General features: G+C 36.3%; 1 protein-coding gene across 1 annotated transcript in view; it reads right to left on the bottom strand.

Moving 5' to 3' along the window:
• Positions 1-16374, bottom strand: part of ATP10D (ATPase phospholipid transporting 10D (putative)) — a 110909-nt gene that overhangs the window by 36404 nt on the left and 58131 nt on the right. The window contains exons 10-13 of the mRNA XM_049790207.1: positions 13152-13390; positions 5634-5822; positions 1845-2448; positions 794-900 (exon numbers count right to left, since the gene is read on the bottom strand). Coding sequence (XP_049646164.1) covers positions 794-900; positions 1845-2448; positions 5634-5822; positions 13152-13390 — 1139 coding nt within the window. The remainder of the gene's footprint in view (positions 1-793; positions 901-1844; positions 2449-5633; positions 5823-13151; positions 13391-16374) is intronic.

Below are 16374 nucleotides of genomic sequence, written 5' to 3'. Positions count from 1 at the left end.
AGGAAGAAATACACATCCAGGTAGACAACTGGAAATATGGTTATTGCTGTGGCTCTAGGGCTGGGATGTCTTGGCTTAATAGAAGGAGAAATACAAGAGGCTCAGAAGGCCCTGTACAACCTCATTTCAGCTGAGCAGCTTGTCTTGATTAATGCCTTAAAGCATTTCATTGGTTAAATTGCATAAAAACTCTAAAAGGGCTCCATCTCTGTTTCTTCTATTCTCCCTCTACTTCAGGAAAGGGAAACTCTGGTAATGTCCCTCAAATCATTTCTTGGATCTCAGTCTTCTTTTTTTATTACTTAGTTCTATTTAGGAAAAATTCCCTGTGTCCCAGGACTATTATGAACTGAGAATCACTAATACTGATATCAGTTTTGTAAATTTCTCTGGGTGTACAGAAGAAGGCTTATGAGCATGCAAGGAAAAAATATCAAAAAATCATAGAAAGAAAAATTAAAGCTTGTCTCTGGCTTCATTCTTTCCAAAATGTATTTACAAAGTATTTAGGGGAAAAATAGGATTGAGAGATTTTTATCCCAGCCAACTGCTGTGTACAAAGATACTTGTAGATATATTAGCATATGCCAATTTAGAGAATAATACCTTTACATAAATAACTTTCTGCCAAAACACACTGAAAATGAGCTTCTCCGAACAAAGATAGACTTAAGTAGTTATGAAAAGGAAGGCTGTGTCCCAAGGGTTTTCCTGTATGGCTGGACCAGGGTTTGATAATGTTAATTTTCATTAACTGATAGTAAAGAAGAAATGCAGGTACAAAGAGACTTACCTTCTTTGCTATACATAAAGTGCGTAGGCCTTGTTTGGCATAGTCATCTAAATGTTTCTGGGTTTTCTCCCTTATTATCATCTGTTGTTTTTCCAGATTTGCTTCATCTGAAATAATTAACAAAACACAAGCGTTTTCACTCATTGATTCTATTTATAGATGCATTTTTTAAAAAAACTTAATGGCTTAATCCACCAAACAAAAAGCCTAGCACTTTTACTCCATTGCTTCTTCTTACAGTTAATTTTGACCTCTGTTGCATAGTGATCTGATAGAGTGCTTCTAATGATCCTAATATTTGTGGTTTTGTACAAGTTGGATTTATATCCCAGGACATGGTCTATTATGGAGAAGGTTCCGTGAGGGCTTGAGAAGAATGTGTATTCTGTTTTCTGGGGATAGAAGGCCCTATGTAAGTCTATTAGCCCTAGATTTTCTATTTTTCATTTAGGGCTCTTATTTATTTGCTATTTTTCTGTCTGCTGGATCTGTCCAGTGGTGATAGTAGAGTATTAAGATCTCCTACTATTATCACATTTCCCTTCATGTGTTTCTCCAGGTTAGTGAGCAATTAAGGCCTAGTACTTTTGAAGTCCAAATGAACATTTATAAAAGGAGTTCTCAGAAAAAATATTTCCCATGTTCCCTGAGGAAAGGATTAAGGACTTATTGCCAAAACAGTACAAGTACCATTAATAATAATAGTAACAGTAACAATAGGTATGCTAGCTATTAATTATGCTATGTACTGAAACTAAAGTTAACATAAATTGCAAATACTATACCAATAAATCTCCCTAGAACCTATAGTGGAGGCAGTATAATCTCCGACTATTGAAAACTTAGGTACTGTGTAGTTTGGTAATATTGCCAATATAAAACTGGCAGAGGTCTGATTTGAACTCAGCTCCCAAATTTAACTATTTGCTCACAAAATTCCCAATAGTCTCCCCTCACATCATCAAGTGTGATGGATTCCTCAAGTATTTGCTCATCTGTCACTACAAAACCAACTAGAGGTGCCTTTTCTCCAAGACCATGAGACACTCACCTGGGCTAGCTACAGAGAGAAGTTCCATGATGACAGAATCAGCCCCCTTGGTATATACCACAACTTGGTTGGAAAGGGGGTGACGGACCACAACAGACATTCTTTTCCTCACTGAATCGAAGGGCAAAATGTGTAGGAGTTGAAATGTTAATGGCCCCAAAGCAGCAAAGTCCACCATGATCTGCTCTGGTGTCCGGGACTTTAAAGTGCATTGGTAGGCCCTGGCAGCATACACCAGGGCTGCTTCATCCGGGCTCTCTGCCTCATAACACAGGTTGGAGACCAAGGGCTGCTCTGGGAGGGACTCGCTCTGGGCAGGAGTGATGCCTGCATCACCGTCTTCTTTCTCCTTTTCTGTAGGAGGGCAAGCTGAGTCCTCAGGGCTCTCAGTCAGTGGTGGGATTTCTTCCTCTACGGGTGAAGCCAGCTTCCCCCGACTAAAGAAGGGCAGTCTACTCACAAAAGGGTTTGGGACCCCAGAGCAAGGCTCTTTCCCACAGGAGAGAGATGGTGAACTTGACCTTCGAACAGACAATCTCTGGAAAAGGTTTTTAATCTCTTCCAAAGACTTAATTGGCATTCCACCCAATGAAGAGAGTCCAATCTGGAAAAAAAACATTTAAAATTAAAATGTGTTAAAAAATAGTCCAAAAGGAGTTTGTAATAATGTCAAAGTCAAACTGAAGAAAACTAGACTCAAAAAAGCTTTTATTTGATCCAACAATTCCACTTCTTGGCATGACATACGAAAGGTCTCACAATTCAATTAAAAAAAAGACACATGCAGCAATATGTTCATTGCAGCAATAATTACAGTGGCTAAAAACTGAAAATAGGGTCTGGAGAGATAGCATAGAAGTAGAGCATTTGCCTTGCATGCAGAAGGACAGTGGTTCGAATCCTGGCATCCCATATGGTTTCCCGAGCCTGCCAGGAGCGATTTCTGTGCATAGAGCCAGGAGTAACCCTGAGCACTGCCGGGTGTGACCCAGAAACAAAACAAAAACAAAAACAAAAACAAAACAAAAAACTGGAAATAATCTAAGTGCCCAAGATGGCTAGCTAAAGAAACTGTGGCACATATATACAATGAACTACTACTCAGCTCTAAGAAAAAACAAAATTCACGTAATTTGCTGCTACATGGATGGATTTGGAGAAAATGATGCTGAATACAGCATTATTATAAGGACAGATACATAATGCTCCCATAAGTGGGATATAAAGAGAAATTAAAGGAATAACAAATACTCCAAAACAACAGATCCTGAGAACAGATCTACTGAATTGAGCTTAGGTGTTAGAAAGTATGAGAGTATGATGGTGGAAGGGAACTGGAACCACATTGGGGAAGGGTAGCAGGTACTGTGGGGAGGGTGTATAATATGGTGCTGGCACCATATACCTATAAAATATTACCAATACCAATATTGCAAATTATGGTGCTTATAAAAATTTTTTTTAAAAAAGAGCTTTCACTACCTTGAACAGCTAGCAGCCCACTTCATACTTGGGACTACAACAGTAAACACTACTACACATAAAAAAGAAATAACACAATGAAAAGATGTACATCCTTCCTCAGGGATTAAAACTTCTACAATTATTCAGGAAGAAATTTGACAATTGAAAGCAAAATACGTAAAAGGAAATGTGTCTAGCATTGGCCATACTTTTAGAATTTTTCCTAAGGCAATCATTAAAGTTAAAGAATATGCATTATCTTTACTATTTGTACTCTGCAGTAACAATTTAAAAAATATTAATATATAGCTACCATAATCCTAACATGTAAGATGATACTTTGCAGGGGCTGGGTAGACCACACCCACCTGTACTCAGGGATTGTTCCTGGCTCTGAGCTCTGGTATCACTCCAAGAAGACTCAGGGAACCAAATGGAAGGCCAGAGATAGAAACTGGGCCAGAAACATGCAAGGCTAGCACCCTGCCTGCTGTATTATTGTTCTGGCTCCTAAATAATACTTTAAAATAACATTTATAGAGACTATGAAGTAATATCAGAAACATCAAAAATAGTATGAGTGATATAAGTACAAATGAAATTATTATACAGCATAAGGTAAAATAATAAGGTATAAGGAGAAAGGTATTATTTAAATCACTGGAAGAAAGTACATCAAAATGATTTTGTTTACATTAAATATTTTTTCCTTTAGGTTTTCAAATTCTATCAATTTTATTATAACTACCTTTTAAAAATAAGCCCGTAAATAAATTCATAGAAAGATTATCAGCTAGTAGCTATCAAAATATAAATTTGAATTATTCTGAGTTAACCGAACTTTTTCTTGATAGCCTGATTTCTTCTAGTCTAAATTTTTATCTGTGATTAAACTTAGAATTTAACACTAAATATGAAAAACCATACATAAATATAGCCTAATTTTTTCATTTGAAATTACCCAAGGAATTAAACATTTCTTCCTAAAATTATTAATTTTATGCTAGTTTGAAAGTAGGACTTTTTCAAACTTATTAGTAACTCAGAAATAAAGAATGAAATTTAATCACAAATGATTTCCTGTATTACACAACTCACATTGGATTAGCCCCTAATTCACTGCCTTTCTATCATTATCTTGAAATACAAAACTTAAATTCTTGCATACAAATAGAAACCCTTTATTCAGGCAAGAAAATATCTTCTCTGGGAATAAGACAATAACATTTCTTTCTTTTTCAAGTAAATAACTGTGGGCAATAATATTTCTTTTACAAACATACACAAATATGCCAACTTTGAAAATAGCTTTATGAGAAAAATATGGTTATATGGCGAGAGCAAAAAAATACTCAATAGTTTATTCTCTAGCTATCTAATCACTTTTCAAAGAGCAACTTTCTAATTGAAATCTAATGAAAAAAACAGCTTTTGATAAACTGAAAGCTTAATTGGAAGTAAATTATTTTTATGTTAAAGTTGACCACCTCCGCAGTTGCCAAAAGAAACGATCTGATGGAAAATTAAAATTTAATTGAATTCTGCTGCAAATAGAATTTTAAGTGGATGCATACCAGAGAGAGAGAGAGAGAGAGAGAGAGAGAGAGAGAGAGAGAGAGAGAGAAAGAGAGAGAGTTACACACAGGGAAGATAACACATCAAGTGGTCTTTAAAACAAGTTTTACTTTTCTAGTTGACAAAAATATTTCCATGAATTCTGTGCTACAAATAGACTTAAAATCCAAGTTGTGTGGTAACTATAAAACTTTAGTACAGAATAGATGTACTGGATTTTAGATGTAGTATGTGCAGATTAACCCAACTGGTACATAAAAAAGATTTATTATCTTTGTATATAATGAATACAGTAATTTTAGTTCTCTTAGTTATTAGATGTCTCAGACCTCCAAAATCATATACACTGCATACTGCATATGATTTTGCAATTTGATAAGAAAATCAAACCTAACAACATACTAAAGTGTGCTATAATTTATTCATCATATTCTTCCAGATGCAGAATAACGTAACAGCAGTAAGCCATAGGTATTAGGTTCAAATCTCACATTCCACAAACCAGACCAGTAATCATAACAAGTTGTGATTATCTCTGTAAAATAACAAAGTAAGCATATTTAACTTAGGAGTTAGTTATAGGTTAGACAGCAGTACAAGTAAATCTTTTGAATATCATAAAGTCAGAGCACAGGCTAAATTTCATATAAATATTAGCTATGAGTATCCACATACCAAGACTAATAGACTGTACTTAAATTCAAAGTTATCTTCTAGATTTCCTAGAACTACTTGCATTGGTCATCTTACCTTTTGTCGTGGTTGGTTAGGTGCAGAAACCACTACCGTATTGCAGATTGCCAATGCAATAAAGAAATCGATAATATACAACACTTCTAGTGGGGGGTTTGGAATGGTCTCATCTGGTAAGGTAAAGAGCTGAGGTGTAATTTGACTAAATTTGTGCAAGAGTCTTGTGTCTGCTACCACATCTGTTTCCTGAAGAGCCAATAAGACAAAAGTATTATTATAACAAGTATCCAAATATTTGTTAAAATTTGAGTCATTTTATATAATGAATCACAGTCTACGTAATTTGAGTTGGTAAAATTTATTCTTCAACAAAATCAATTTATATGATGTCATGGAAGATGAGAAAAGAGATATTAAGAAAAATGGCAAATCAAAAAATGTACAGTAGTGGGGCCGGAGAGGTGGCGCTAGAGGTAAAGGCTTCTGCCTTGCAAGCGCTAGCCTAGGACAGACCATGTTTCACTCCCTTGGCGTCCCATATGGTCCCCCCAAGCCAGGGGCGACTTCTGAGCGCATAGCCAGGAGTAACCCCTGAGTGTCAAAAGGGTGTGGCCCCCCAAAATACTTAGTACAAAAAAGTACAGTATCAATGGACATATCCTGAACAATTAAACAGAAACCAGAAACAATATCTCTCACAAAGTCTACCTGAATGACTATTTTTTTATTTTCCAATACACAATGCCAGTGTTATATTTTATCATGTCTAGAATTCTACCTCAGCCATGGATTCATCTTAGAATGACTAATAAATATCACCTTTAAAAAAATAAAAGTCAGGGCCCGGAGAGATAGCACAGCGGTGTTTGCCTTGCAAGCAGCCGATCCAGGACCAAAGGTGGTTGGTTCGAATCCCGGTGTCCCATATGGTCCCCCGTGCCTGCCAGGAGCAATTTCTGAGCAGATAGCCAGGAGTAACCCCTGAGCACCGCCGGGTGTGGCCCAAAAACCAAAAAAAAAAAAAAAATAGAAGTCAGAATTCCAGTCATAACATGTTATTTTTTAACCAAATATTTATAGTGCAAATCATAAATAATATATAAAACCAAGCATCCAAATTAAAAATTGCTACAAGCTGACTAACAGATTCAACTGGAGTTGTGTTAATAACTTTATGTTCTAGTAATAGAATACCAGATATTGAGTGTCCTTCTAAGAAATTTTTGATCAGCAATTGTCTGGCAACTATGCTCTGTGCCATTTTTAAAAGAGATATATTACAAATTGGCTCTAAATTCTGTTATTGAAAGAAACACACATACACCCAAACACCCCCTTTCATTTTGTGACTGGTATATAGTTCAAAGGGCTAAATATATGCTTTGCATTTAGGAACCCTGAATTTATACCCCAGACTACAAGGTCTTCCAGCTGAGCTGGGGCCCCTTTAGCACCATGCTGGACCCAGAGCAGCAGCCCCTGAGCACCTCCTACCAAGTATGGTCCCCAAAATAGAAAACAACAAAGCTTAATTTTGTTTCTCTATGCATATAACTTTAAAAGATCTAGTTTGAACAGAAAAAAAAAAACAGAGCAGAAACATTCATAATTCAATAATAGAGTTAACTGCTTATAATCGAATGGCATCAAATTAATTGCTAAAAAATATCTTTATTGTTTAGATAAGCCATAACTGACCAAAGCATCACTGTATGGCAGAAAAACCATGGTTGGTTGGCAAAGTTATCTGGCTATAGGCAAGTCAGGAGAGGTGATTTAGAGAACAGAGTAAAATATTATGGAGCTATGTGATATTTAGGCTCAGTAGACTGCAGCTTCCAATTTATACTTAGGAATTAGGTGAGAATTGGCATGGGCTTAATTAGGAAAAAAGCCTAAAACAGGAAAACATATAGATTTGGACTCAGGTCCTTCTCCCCAGTAAATAGCCTCAAGCAGTTGACCTAACTCCCTCAACACTTCATTTTCCTCTTCCTGATAAGGGTAAAAGTAACCCCTGCCCCACAGGGTGGCTGTACAAAGTAAATGAGATCATTTACTTTACAGTAAGTGAGGTGAGACAAGCACAAGAGGCAAATGCACTAAGGCGCCTTTTGCATCTCTAATTACAGGTTCACCTTTAGGCAGCTGACCAGGCTCTTAAACTGTTTTGATGGTCTTTAATATCTGATGCAATTAAACATTATTAGTCTTCTATATACATGCATCATAGATATTATCCTATGATACTTAGCAACATTTGGCTCTCATTTGGTGGGATTTGCAGTCACTTGTAACCTGCTGGCTGCTGAGGAATGAGTCAGTCGCATTTCCTCATGACTCTCACAAATGAAGTAATGCTACTTGTGCCAGACCCTGATGCACTCAGAGAACTTTCCTTTAGAACCACTTTTCTAGGCAGAAGACATGAACAACAAACCAAAAGAGTTTTTCTCACTCAATTCTTAGTCCACTATGGGATATTTGGGAAACTGTTGAATAACAATGATCAAAGTCTTTGATTATGCTGCTGTCTGGTCTTACAAGTCTCTCTGGATTGGAATAGTATTTCCTGAGGCATCCTCAGAATGTTAAATTTATTCAGCCCTAAAGATAAAGCTTTGGTACTGAAATAAGTTTAGGGAATATTTAGTTAAGACAGTTTTCTTAGCTATAGCAATTCTCAGAGTTAATAGGTACTGGAAATCGCCAAGAGGCAGGTTTCCCCAATTTCATTTTATATAGATATTTACTCTACAGAACATAATTTAGATAGGCTGGAGACCTTAGAAGGTAATGACTGGCTAATAACTAGCTCTGTAACTGGATAATGAGACTTCTATTGCATTCTAAAATCAACCTGTAAAATTTGAAGGTTTGTAATATCTACTTTCATGCGTTGGATCCTGACAACAGAACTGAGGCTACTAAACAGTGTGTGGTTATAAGGGAGATTCTTAGGGGAAGGATAGGGTGGACTAGAAGTGCCATAGAACAGTGTAGAGGTTCTAGGCTGCTCTGGTGATGGTAAAGGTGGAGTAACTTTTTACATCAAAAGCATAAAAGTAACAGTAATGTAAAGCATGCTATCTTGACAATAATAAAAAGTTTGAAATGTTATTGCTGTAAGTCAACCTGTTACAGAGCACTTGAAGAATCACTTGGGAGAATCTGATGAGTGCATATCTGAGATGACTAGCTATGGCCTAAAGATACAGGAGTTAGTCAAAGACAGGGCCCTAGTCTGTAACTGGATATAAAAGTATGGTCAAAATTCCCCAAAACCAAAAAAAAAAAAAAGGTTAAAATTAATATGACAAAAATTCCACAGAGGCTGGGCTATTCAAGGTGCTAACAGCATCCTACCATTTTATATATATATATATATATTATATAGAAAAGAGACCACAAAGAAAGATTATGTAAAAATTATATATCAAAATGAAATTGCAAACTTGGATCATCTAATCATTTTAGTTAGTATCATCAAATTAAATTAATCCCTACTACATATCTTTAACACAGGTTCTTAATTTTTTTATTTAAGTATCTATTGCCTCACCTGAAATAAAAATGGAAGGAGACTGTCCTGTTCATGTTATATCCCAATATTATTTCTTTACTTTTCATTAAGCTATTATTGTTTCATTAATCCCATAAATATTGTCAATTTATGATGTCAAGCACCTCTTAAGGGAAAAAAAGGGCACAGGGGCATACAGGAACCTGATAGCAGCAAACAGTTGACCCCAAACTAACATATACTCAAATAAATAAGAAGTTTCCAATTTCCCTGAGAAACAGGAGATTGACAGAGGACACAAAGTACTATGCAGTGGGTGATAAGGAAGGCTAAGGAAGGTATCATTTGAACTGAGATCTCAATGACAGGTTGAAGGCAGCCAAGCTAAGATGGAAGAGAACAGAGTTGCAAATAGAATGAATAGTATGCTTTAATCTAAAGAAGCAGGAAAACAGACCTGTAAAGTAAAAGTCTCTGTTTCTAAAATACATAAAATAAAAAAGAAGTAGTTCATCAGACTAAGTTTCAAGGACCTTAGAGATAGTATAACTCACCAAGACAGTACTATTTTTTAACCATCACCCTGCCTAGACTCCTTAATTTTGGATTCTTGACTTTTCTCTCCAAAAGGCTGCAACTCTAGAAACTTTGTTACAGTCCTCAATGTGCTTTTCAAAGTGGGCTTCTGAACCTGGGCTTCATAGATAGACATTGGAATCATGTTTCTATGATTAAATGTTTACAGGTGCTCTATTTTCAGGTTAAAGAATCCACTGCTTTCTTAATCTTTAGTCTCACAAAAGGAAAACTTGCTTTGTCTAATAGAAGAGTGTGATAGGACCTTCTATTTTTTAAGATCTCTTAATATTATGAATAAGGGTATGGTATCATAAACACAAAGCAGGGCTGGAGCAAAACAGTGGGTAGGGCTCTTGTCTTGCATGCAGCTGACCCAGGTTCGATTTCTTGTCATCATAATGGCCTACACCACTGGTGATGAGGACAAGTGAAAATAAAAGACTAAATAGGAAGATTAATGGATCCTATTATGTAGCTTCACTAACAACCTGCTTTATACTTTGTTTAGAATGGATATAAAGGATATTCTGCTAGCAGTGGTCCTCAAACTATGGCCCGCGGGCCACATATTGTATTTGAATCTGTTTTGTTTCTTCATTGCAAAATAAGATATATGCAGTGTGCATAAGAATTCGTTCATAAGTTTTGTTTTTACTATATTCAGACCCTCCAATGGTCTGAGGAACAGTGAACTGGCCCCCTGTTTAAAAAGTTTGAGGACCCCTGTGAGGCTGAGAATTCACAATGGGTAAGTCCTAGCTATACAAAACTTCACATCAGAGGAAGAAATATGACCAAAGAAACAAGAAGCAGGCATGTAGGTAATATGTAAACATAGTCAAAAAGCTGAGAAAAAGTGCCTGAGATGATTTTCAGAAGATATGCAAGGTCATTTTTTAAATAAGGGCACCCCCAGCAATGCTCAGCTGAACAATGCAAGCCAATTGGATTTAGTGCACAGGCTTAGTATGCTTCAGGACCTTCCCAGCTAATCCAGTGATACTTAGGAGGCCATGAAGTGCTGGGGATCAGTCTCATGGACCTGTACAAGGCAGGCATGATTTCTACCACTTACATCACACCATAGGATGATTTATGGATATTCTTTAAATAAACAAGTAGTTCATCAGACTTGGTAGAGCAAAGTATTTGTGGTAGAGAAAGAAATTCACCCAATGAAAATGAAAAGTACAATGAGTGTTACAGGTAGAAGCACAAAGCCCTGGAATAATCATGCTTGACACCATGATTGCACAAATGTGGGCAAATCTGAAGATAACCAGGAGTTTGCTTCCCCTCAAGGCTTCCCAGAGTCAGTGAGAACTCGGGGGTTGTTTAACTCATGTCATTATGATAAACTGCACAGACATTTACTTATACTTCTGATACCACCTGTTTCATTTATCTATTTATTTTGGGGCCTCCCATGCAATACTCAGGAAGCCTGTAACTACTCCCTGTGACACTTTGCCATTTGGACCAGACTGTTCAATACAGGTTCTGGCAATTCAAAGCTGCTCAGGCCAAGGATGCTGGGTATCAAACTTGGAACCATGCACATGCATGGCATGCACCCCTGATCCTTGTGCTATCTACCCAGATTCTGTTTTCCATTTGTAATTTTATTTCATTTGTTTTTGATAATACCTTGACATGCTTAGGGGCTATTTCTGGATCTCTGCTCAGGAATCATAGAAGGCTCAGGAGATGATATTGGGTATTGGAGATTTATTACCTGTGAGGCAAGAGCCTTAACCTCTGTACTATCACTCAGCTTTATGTGTTCTATTTTATAGAGCACCAATACTTATCAGTCTCCTGGCTATGGAATCCTCACCTTGGTAAATATAAGAGTTAATGAGATATGGAAGACAGAAAAGGGAACTGAAATTTGAGAAGCAATTTTAAACATGGCAAAAACTTTTTGTTCCTAATTCTTTTTACACGTGCATTTTTCTTTGTAATCCTCTGAAAAAAACCTTCTAGGGTTTTTATTTTTGCAGTAAGATGGGGCTTTGTCATCAACTTCTCAACACTTTCACTTGGGACTCAAGATCTTCACACCTAGCTGAGTCGAGAATGGGAAATATTAGAAATTGCCTTTCTGAGAACTAGGATTGGGAAAGAGAATACAGAATTTGTGAGATTTGGGAAAAGATTAAAAAAATAATAAAAAATGGAATCAAGAGACTCAAACTACAACAAGCTATACACAAAAGGGACCTGTTGCACTAGCAGTCCAGGGTACTAAGGGTGGAGACAGGGGAAGCAAGCTTGGAACAGGGCTGGAGGGAGATCAACATTGGTGATAGAAATTTCCTAATTCACTGTCACTATGTACTTTAAATATAACTGTGAAAGACTTGTAATTCACATCGGTCTCAATAAAAATTATTAAAAAATGTAATAAGCTATGGGTCTGGATAGAGAGTTCAAGGGGCTTAGCATATACTTTGTATATAGGAGGCCTAAGTTCAATATAGTGACTCCTGAGCACTGAGAAGGAGTAGATCTGAACAACATTAGGGGTGTGTTCACCCCTAAAAAGAAGCCAACTATTTCACTCAGCATAATAGATTCCATGTACATCCATGTATAGGAAAATTTCATGACTTCATATCTTCTGACAGCTGCATAAGTCAGAGAGTGAGTGAGAGAGAGAGAGAGAGAGATATGCAGAATGGTTTCACTCATCTATGGGTTTTAAGAAAAATGAAATACAGTCTTGTAATAATTATTTTCAGAGACAAAAGAGAGGAGGGTTGTAAGTGACAGCTCATCACCACAAAGAGTGATGAGTTTAGTTAGAAAAATAACTACATTGTGAACTATCCTAACAATGAGAATGTATGAGGGGAATAGAAAGCCTGTCTAGAGTACAGGTAGGGCTAGGGTGGGGAGGAGGGAGATTCGGGGCACTGGTGTTGGGAATGTTGCACTGGTGTTGGCGGGTGCTGTTTACATGACTGAAACCCAACCACATTCATGTGGTATTTAATAAAATACAAAAAATAAAATAAAATAAAATCCTGAAATATTAAAAAAAAAAGAAGCCAACTAAAAACCTTGGAAGGTAGCAAAAGACCTTGAAATTTCCTTATCATACTTACTATTTCAGAGATAACTCTGGAAAGTTTTGCTATTTCTAAGAGTCATGATCCTCAAACTAAGACATGTCTTTTGCCAGCTCAGACATGAACATCTATGACCAGAAATATGGTCTGGCCTTAACCTGTACCCTAGAAATAATTCACTACCCTTTAAATTATCTCAGAAATTATCTCAGAAATGAGGAAAATCTGATAGTATTTGTTTTTACTTGCAGTTATGTGTGTCAATCACAATGAGCTGCAATTATGTAATCTCTTCTAATATACAAAAGACAACAGTGTTCAGCTCTATCATAATTCTGAGGCTGCTCTTTCATTATTCATCATGGATGTGCAAGATCCAAGACATGTATTCACACTTACAATGGGGCTACTAAAAGCAGTCTGTCGGGAATGTGGCACTTCACTGGATCCATCTCTACTTCCTAGAGCAAAATTGCTCCCAGCAAGATAATTTGACGATTTACTTCCCAAAGGCCCATTATGAACCATCTTGCAGCTTGGAACCTTCGGTTTCCCCATGTTGTTGAAGGAGCCGCTTGAAGTGTCTGCCAAGTCTTCATCTTCAGAGACAGCTTCCAGATAGGACTCTAACCTCTTGGCTGTAAAATAAAGATTATACTGGATCATTCATTGCCTGAGATAAATCACTTGTAAGTTGAAAATCAAGCTGTCAAGCATTTGCTTAGGTAGCTATTTCACACAAAATCCTCCACTTTCAAATCTAACCTCCAAATTTCTTTCTCCCAAAACTTAACAAGTTAACAAACTTACCTTTTTGAGAAAAGTAGATGCAATCAGATCAGATATACCTGCTACTCTTTAATAAATGTATAAGCTGATCCACAACTGTATTATACAAACTCTCTACCTTTTTTCTCCTGCTATAGACAACTATGAATTAAACAACAAACTCTCTTCTTGTGTCTTGGGACTCCTCAAGGATTTCATTCTTGTAACTCTCCCTTTGTATTTATACCAAACTCTCCTCAGTACATGACGTTTTTTCTTCATTTTTCCACCAAAATTGGTCTACTACTCTTGTAAGAGCTCCATATTGTCAATGAGCTCCATCTTACCATACCAAACACAGCATCGACCCACATATTACTTGAACTCATTAATACATAACAGAGTTAAACATTCTTGCCTTGACAAGGCTCTTTTTGTTGACACACATTTTTCTATTCTTCCTCCTGCTTCAATGGATACTCCATCCCTATATTCCCTTTTTCTTAGTCTTTAAATATTGGATAGCTGTAAGAAAGCCTTTCCTTCCTCACCAATGCACTTTTACTTAGTGATGCCATTTTATTTTATCTTTAAAATATTATCTCTGTGCACACATGACACCAAATCTATTCCTTCAACTTTGATCACTAATTGGAATCCAGACTCATAATATGATTTTCTACTTGATGCCTCTCACTGGGATCTAGACTTCTAGAAGATATACGTCTGATTCACTAATTTGTTTACTTACCCCTAGTAAGTAAAAATCTTCTTTATAAGAAAAAGTTATAATCCTCACTTGCTACCATTTATGTAGCAATTTTTATTTTTAAAAACTTAAAAAAATCATTCAGTAGTATATAATGCAAAATGGACAAATAATTTTGTATTGCTAATTCAATATTCTAATACCCCAGAGCAATGGTTGACACATAATAAATAACAGACACCTGAAATTTGACAGATAAGATAGAATTCTCATATATACCTTCAAGTTTATTATTTCTCTGGTCTTTTCCATCTTTGGAAATAGCACCCAGCTGTCTGCTTGCTTACTTATACCTCAAATTTAGAATACTGCTTGATTCCTCCCTTCTTCATCACTCTCTATATTCAAAACATCACTAACAACTTCTTCATTCATTCATCAAAACATATCCCAAGTATCTTGACTTCTCTCAATCTCCATTACTTTAATACAAGACACCATCATCTCTCAACTGTACCAGTTCATTAGTCTCATAACTTGTCTCCTTGCCTCTCTGCAATCCATTCCTCAAACAGTAGCTAGAATGATCTTCCTAAAAGATAAAAGAGTCAGATCACTCCCTTTGCACAATTCTCCAATGTCTTCACAATTCCAATAAAATCTGAACTCTCTGTACTGACCTCCATGACTCAATGATCTGACCTATACTAACCTACTAACTTTCTTGCACTGCCTTTTTCCTTTTCAACACTTCAACTAAAATCAAGCCTCCCAGTCCTTTCTTTACTTGAAAGCTGCCAAGCTCATTTTAGCTGGTGTGTGTGTGTGTGTGTGTGTGTGTGTGTGTGTGTGTGTGTGCTTCTCTCGATCACTCCCTCCAGCTATAAATCTTTTGAGCCTGAACTTCAATATTATGTCATTCAGATATAGATTCTAATGAGCCCCTTACAGAGGACTTGCATGACTTCTTAACCTTAAAGTAATACCTTTGCTTTTCAGACAATCTATACAGACCATTCTTTTAAAAATATTTACAAAGCATTTTTCACTAATCTCTGGTATGTATATTAACTAGATGAGCTAACTTATATAATGGAGGACAAGTAGACTACTCTTGAGACCAGAGTATAGGGAGGACAGAAGAAGGAAAAAATTTGGGAGGGATATTAAGAGAGGCAGATGAAAGTAACTGGGGGAAGGGTAAAATGTTTCAGGTATATAGGTACCTGTTGGGGTTCTAAGGTGCTGGGTTTTGAACTTAAATCAGACACATGCGAGGTAAGTGCCTTACTCATTGCAGTACTATCTCCTCATTGTTCCATTCTGCCAAAAGCTGAGATTAAGAAATTATGTACTTTGGTCACAGTCAAACAGCTAGTTAAGGTTAGAAGAATTTTTGAAATTGGGTTTTCCTGACTCCAAAGCCAGCACAGTAAGCTACTGATGTTCAGGGAACAAAAGACAACGATGCTTCCAAATACACATGATAATCAAGATCTTTGTAACTTTTTATATATCTAAAATTATCCTAGACTTATACTTAACTTTAGAAAATTCCCTTTCAATAAACAAACAAACAAACAAACAAATAAGTGATCTCTTTCAGACCCCAATAGCAAGGAATAAATAATTCAGTACAAAATGACAACAGCGCTGAGGTTAATAAGTCCTTGAGTCCTAAAGAAATGTAGTAATGCTATATCATTTTAAAAATCATTATAAAATAATATTATAAAATATCTGAAACCTGGAATGCAATTTAGGAATTTCTCCTAGCCATAATTAGGGAAATCTGTAGTCAGGCAACCATGTAATTATTATTATGCCTGATAGCTCGGCTATTACTGCAGGACAAACTTGCTGTATGTATTATAACAATGCAGTACAGATGATATGGAGTAACCTTTAATAAATTTTGGGAAACTGGATGTTAATGAGCCAGGAAAATTATAATATGAGTCAGAGAACAAAGTTTCTTGAACAATACTATACTCAATAAAATATTTTCAAAAACTGGTGATAAAAATCAAAGAATTATTTTCATGCTGCCAAACTTAATTTATCCAAAGAAACTCATGCCTCCTAAAGGAAGTTCTAAATGGTTCCATGAATGCCTTAAAGTGTAGAAATTCTTTTTGCTTGTTT

This window comes from Suncus etruscus, chromosome 16, assembly GCF_024139225.1.
Source record: "Suncus etruscus isolate mSunEtr1 chromosome 16, mSunEtr1.pri.cur, whole genome shotgun sequence".
Taxonomy (NCBI): domain Eukaryota; kingdom Metazoa; phylum Chordata; class Mammalia; order Eulipotyphla; family Soricidae; genus Suncus; species Suncus etruscus.
This window is presented reverse-complemented; position numbering and strand designations above follow the sequence as displayed.